At 44.5% G+C, this 6,000-nt stretch overlaps 1 protein-coding gene across 1 annotated transcript; it reads left to right on the plus strand.

Moving 5' to 3' along the window:
• Window positions 1-4,506: 4,506 nt before the first annotated feature.
• Window positions 4,507-5,499, plus strand: LOC133462822 (putative nuclease HARBI1). The gene has a single exon (XM_061744273.1). It carries the CDS (start codon window positions 4,507-4,509, stop codon window positions 5,497-5,499), a length of 993 nt encoding a protein of 330 aa, XP_061600257.1.
• Window positions 5,500-6,000: the final 501 nt, after the last annotated feature.

The raw sequence follows: 6,000 nt of genomic DNA on the forward strand, positions 1-6,000 counted from the left end.
TATTTCTTTCTCCCAAACAAAAACCAGAAAGGATATTTTCACATACAGTCAGTCCGGAAAGTATTCAGAACGCTTCACTTTTCCCACATTCTTTTATGTTACAGCCCTATTGATAATAGGAATAAATTCATTTTTTTTCTCAGAATTCTACACAAAATACCCCATAATGACAACATGAAAGAAGTTTTGTTATGATTTTTTGTAAATATATAAAAAATAAAAAACTATAAATATCACCTGTGCATAAGTATTCAGAACGTTTGCCATGAAGCTCAAAATTGAGCTCTGGTTCATTCTGTTTCCACTGATCTCTCTCAAGTTGTTTCTACAGCTTAATCAGAGTCCACCTGTGGTGAATTCAGTTGATTTGACTTGATTTGGAAAGACACACACCTGTCTATATAAGCTCTCACAGTTGGCAGTGCATGTTGCAACACAAACCAAACATGAAGTCAAAAGAATTGTCTTCAGACCTCCCAAACAGGATTGTTTCGAGGCACAAATCTGGGGAAGGGTACAAAAAAATGTCTGCTGCAATAACAGCAGGCCACAGTGCTCACTAGAAGGTCCCAGTGAGCACTGTGGCCTGCATCATCCTTAAATGGAAGAAGTTTGGAACCACCAGGAATCTCCCTAGAGCTGGTCGCCTGCCTAAGCTGAGCAATCCGGGGAGAAGGGCCTTAGTCAGAGAGGTGACCAAGGACCCGACGGTCACTCTGTCAGAACTCCAGCGTTCCTCTGTGGAGAGAGGAGAAACTTCAAGAAGGACAACCATCTCTGCAGCAATCCACCAATCAGGCTTGTATGGTAGAGTGGCCAGGCGCAAACCCCTCCTTACTAAAAAGCACATGGCAGCCCGACTGGAGTTTGCCAAAAGGCACCTGGAGGACTCTGACCATGAGAAAACAAATCCTCTGGTCTGATGAGACAAACATTGAACTATTTGGCATGAATTCCACGCGTCGTGTTTGGAGGAGACCAGGCACCGCTCATCACCTGGAGAACACCATCCCTACAGTGAAGCATGGTGGTGGCAGCATCATGCTGTGGGGGTGTTTTTCATCAGCACGACCTGGGCGACTAGTCAGGATTGAGGGAAAGATGAATGCAGCCATGTACAGAGACATCTTGGATGAAAACCTGATCCAGAGTGCTGTTGACCTCAGACTAGGACGACGCTTCATCTTTCAGCAGGACAACGACCCAAAGCACAAAATATCAAAGGAGTGGCTTCAGAACAACCATGTCAATGTGCTTGAGTGGCCCAGCCAGAGCCCAGACCTGAATCCCATCCAACATCTCTGGAGAGATCTGAAAATGGCTGTACACCGACGCTCCCCATCCAACCTGATGGAGCTTGAGAGGGTCTGTAAGGAAGAATGGGCAAAACTGCCCAAGAATAGGTGTGCCAAACTTGTAGCAACCTATTCAAAAAGACTTGAGGCTGTAATTGCTGCCAGAGGAGCTTCTACAAAGTATTAAGAAAGGTTATGAATACTTATGCTCATATGATTTCTTGTTGTTTTTATTTTTAATACATTTACAAAAGTCTCATCAAAACTTCTTTCATGTTGTCATTATGGGGTGTTTTGTGTAGAATTCTGAGAAAAAAAATGAATTTATTCCTATTATCAATAGGACTGTAAAATAAAAGAATACTTTCCGGACTGACTGTAGATGTTAATTTTCTTCGTTTATCCCACGCTTTCTCTAAATAATCAGCAAGTGCAAATAGTTTATAATCAAACATCCATTTGAGCCTCTCAGCATCGCTTACCCACATCAAATCCAAGTTCTTACACCTATCAAATCATTTCTGACGCAACTCATGATACAGAGGACAATAAAATAGAAAATGGAACTAATTTTCAATATCATTAATATCACAGTAAGGACAAATCCGCTCTTCTTCTGGGACCCCCTGATAACGTCCCGTCTCAAAGTGCAGAGTTGGCAGGGTGGAGGTTTGGAATTTCAGATGCAGCCATTATCTTTAACCAAATTAGTTATAGGAAGAAAACCGTAATACTGCTAGGCAAGGCAAGTTTATCTGTAGAGCACAATTCAACACAAGGTAATTCAAAGTGCTTTACATCAACATTAAAAGCAGCAAGACACAATTAAACAGTAAATAACAAATACAATGAAATAAAATGATAAGAAAAGAGGTAAAATAATAAAAAGCACATTTTGTTAAAAAGTAAGGGCAGTAGAGTCCAGCAGGTAAGTATTTAATTAAAGAGTAATGTTGTTATCCTGATTTAAAGGATCTACAGTTGCAGCAGACCTCAGGTCTACAGGGAGTTTGTTCCACCGGTGAGGAGCAGAATAACTGAACCCTCACCTTGATGGTTCTGGTTCTGGAACCATAGCTATTCTTTCTCACCAACACCTGATAATGAAAATAGCTGCTATGTTCCTTTTTTCAAAATGTTAGTTCCTCCTCCTCACTACTTTTCTTTTGCAAGTCAGTTTCTCTTCTTTCTACTCTGATTAAGACATTTTCAACCTCAGAGAAACTTTATACAAACTATAAATCCTCAAACTAAACAGAGCCCTTGAAAGATGATGAGATTCACTGCCTTTGTGACAGATTTGCATTATACAGCATCATAAACCGTGTTTGAGCTTCATAAAACACACAGATCCTGAAAATGAGAAACAGGATTGTAATTAAGCTTTTCTAAAAAAAAGGGGTGGAATTCCTTCATGAAAAATACGACTCACACAAATGAAAAGCAATTACATATGAAAGGAATGGGATGACATTTTAGGTTTTTCTGAACAAATTACAAACATAACATGTTCATCTGAAAAAGGAAAATAAAGACAACTTCTGCAATTTTAAAGCACTTTACAGAGTGCATTTAAAAACAACAAAGGTGGAGAAAAAGTGCTTTACAATCAAACAAAAATTGTCATTTAAAAGCAGGAAGATACAATAAAAAGCATTTTGGGAACGATTAAATTAGCTGTACAGTCCAACAGTGTCTGTGTCACACTCTACTGAGAAACCAGAGACGCTCAGGCAGAACTCGTGGTGGGGGACAGAAGGCTGAGGTGAAAACCAGGACGGAGACAGAAAGCTGAGGTCATTACCAGGATGGAGACAGGTGAACAGGTTGGAGACAGGTGACAGGCAGTGTTGGACTAACTATTTAGTAACGCGTTACAGAAACGCCGTTAGTTTTGCGGTAACTAATACTCTAACGCATTACTTTTTAAATTCAGTAACGCAGTTACCGTTACCAAACGCTGTGTTACTCCGTTATTTCTGGATACAGTGAAGCTTTTTTTCCCCACACACGGAGACCGGAGGAAACGTAGTGTGTGCGTGTGTGTTTATTCAAAATCATAAACAAAACTATAATAGTTAGTCTCAAATATAGCTTGTGAGGGCGGTGCCTCTCACCCTTCTTCTCCTCTCCTTTTCCCTGCCTCTCTTCTCCATTACCATTTTTTTTTCAATTCAATTTTATTTATATAGCGTCTAATACAACAGAGTTGTCTCTAGACGCTTTGCAGAGACCCGTACCCAGAACATGACCCCCAAGCAGTTATTACATAAACAATGGCAGGTAAAAACTCATCACATGACTGTTGTGTGCTGCTGACACCCCCCCCCCCCCCCCCCCCCCCCCCCCCCCTTCTGGTCATCCCGCTGCTGCTTCCACATGACTGTTGTGTGCTGCTGATCCGGGTTTCCCAGATCAGTTAAGTAGTTCTTAACAGCGAAAGACTTCTTTCAAACCTTCTTAAGGAGCCTGTGAAAGAAAATCGCGTTTCCCAGAGTTGCTCTTAGCTTAAGTATCTCTTTCATTAAGAAGGAAATGAAAGATGCTGCTGACCCAGTCTTTACAACCATCTTAGTGACAAAGACTCACAGATCCAGCCGCGTCAGGCAAATCAATATCACACCAAGCAATGACATATTAAAACAATGCACACCGCACAAATTTTGATTTATTTTATACTTTAGATTTATATTGTTTAGCATTCATTGGTGACAGCAAAGGGGATAAAAAAAGAAAAATAAGGAATAACAAGTGTGTTCCTGTATATGTTTTATGCATTATGCACAAATAAAAGGATCATCATTTATCATAATTTGTCTGCACACATCCCACATCTGCGTGCACATATGAGATAATGTACCACACTCAAAAATGCTTCAGGGCACATCAAAAACACATCCACCCTCCCTCCAAACCTGCCACATTTAACACATCAGGCAACTGACAGGTGTAATTGAGTTCAGCTAGAACCTCATTACGGGAGACTTCATCCACTGCTCCATAAAAAGGCGTTGCAAAATCACATGTGTGAGATACCATGGCTGCTATACAGCATGTTCTCGCCGCAAATCAACCGCGTCGCCGTGCGCGAAGCAGAACGGTTTATATTAATGCATTCGTGCGTCAGCACTTCAATCCCCTGGACGTGCTGTCGGACAGGGCTGTCCAGATGAGGTACCGGCTTCCACGGGCTGAGATACAACACCTCATCATGTTGGTGTCTCCACATATCTGGAGGGCAACACGTTGCAATTTCGCCCTGAGCCCGGAGGTCCAGTTACTGGCTGCACTGCGTTTTTACGCAGTGGGCAGCTTCCTGGAGGTGATGGGGGACGGCACCGGACTGAGCAAGGCGTCGGTGTCACGGAGTCTGGCAGCCGTGACACCGATCCTCCTGCGCCATGCCCAAGCGCACATCCAGATGCCCACCACAAGGGAGGAGATCTGCCAGGTCCACCAAGGATTCCACGGCATGGCTGGGATCCCCCGGGTGATTGGTGTAGTGGATGGCACCTTGATCCCCATCCTCAATCCGTCCTTGGTGGACCCGTGCTGGATTGGGAGGAAGCACTTTTCTGCCATCAACACGCAGGTGGTGGTGGACCACGAGGGCCTGATAACGGACATCGTTGCCAGGTGGCCGGGGGGCACCCATGACAGCTACGTGTTTGTCAACTCGGCTGTGGGGCAGAAGGCTGCTAGGGAAGAGTTTGGCTGGAGCTTCCTCCTCGGGGACAGCGGCTACCCTCTCCGCAGCTACCTGGTGACCCCTGTGACCAACCCGGCAACACCAGCGGAGGAGAGGTTTAATGAGGCGCACACAGACACCAGGACCCACATCGAACGGATGTTTGGCAGGTGGAAGTCACGGTTCCGTTGTATCCATCGTTCATGGGGGGGGCTGCGCCTGACACCTGCCAAGAGTTGTGGTGTCATCGTAGTCACCGCCATGCTCCACAACATGGCTGTGCGCGCCGGAGCAGATGAGCCGCCTCCCTTGGATGAGGACGAGGATTCGATGAAGATGACGATGCCCCACCTCCGGACCCTGGACCTCCGAACGATGCCCGAGCAGCACTCCACCAAGCCGGTGTCCACAGAAGACAGGAGCTCATCAACCTGTTTTTCTGATTTCACTTCCCTTTCACCAGTCACCAAGCAGTCAGCTGAGCACAAACCAACTCCCCTAATCCCCAAACATTAAGAAAGAAAAAAAAACAGCAATAAACCCACTATCACCACACCACCCATAACTGTCTAAAAACTACTAAACTCCGCGACTAACTTTCAAGAATACTTTATTGCTGCAAGGTTTCAGTGCTTTGAAGGTGTAACATTGAACATTAAAGCAAAGTGTTCGGGAGTTTACATGCTTTTGGCTGGAAGAGGCGCGTCATGCGTAAAGCGTACATTACGCACACACTTAGGCCTATACATGGCATGAGTACTCTTGGAGTAAATTAAAATGGTCAATTCACAGGGACCCTCTGTAGTTTTGAAACCCCTATGAATCACACAACACAAGAATGAAAAGATAACCAAGTTTAATTCAACCATTATAGACACATGGAAATTAAATCATAATTCACAGGGACAGTCCCCCTCTGGAACGTCGCCCTCTGGTGGATCGCCCTCTGGTGGGTCGGCCTCTGGTGGGTCGGCTGTACGGCGCCTGAAGTGGCATCTGTCTCCGCTGCAGCTCGAG

Source organism: Cololabis saira, chromosome 16 (genome assembly GCF_033807715.1).
Source record: "Cololabis saira isolate AMF1-May2022 chromosome 16, fColSai1.1, whole genome shotgun sequence".
Lineage (NCBI taxonomy): Eukaryota > Metazoa > Chordata > Actinopteri > Beloniformes > Belonidae > Cololabis > Cololabis saira.

Bases quoted from the DNA above. Each gene is read 5' to 3' on its own strand.
- LOC133462822 (XM_061744273.1), top strand. From the start codon at position 4,507: ATGTTGGTGTCTCCACATATCTGGAGGGCAACACGTTGCAATTTCGCC.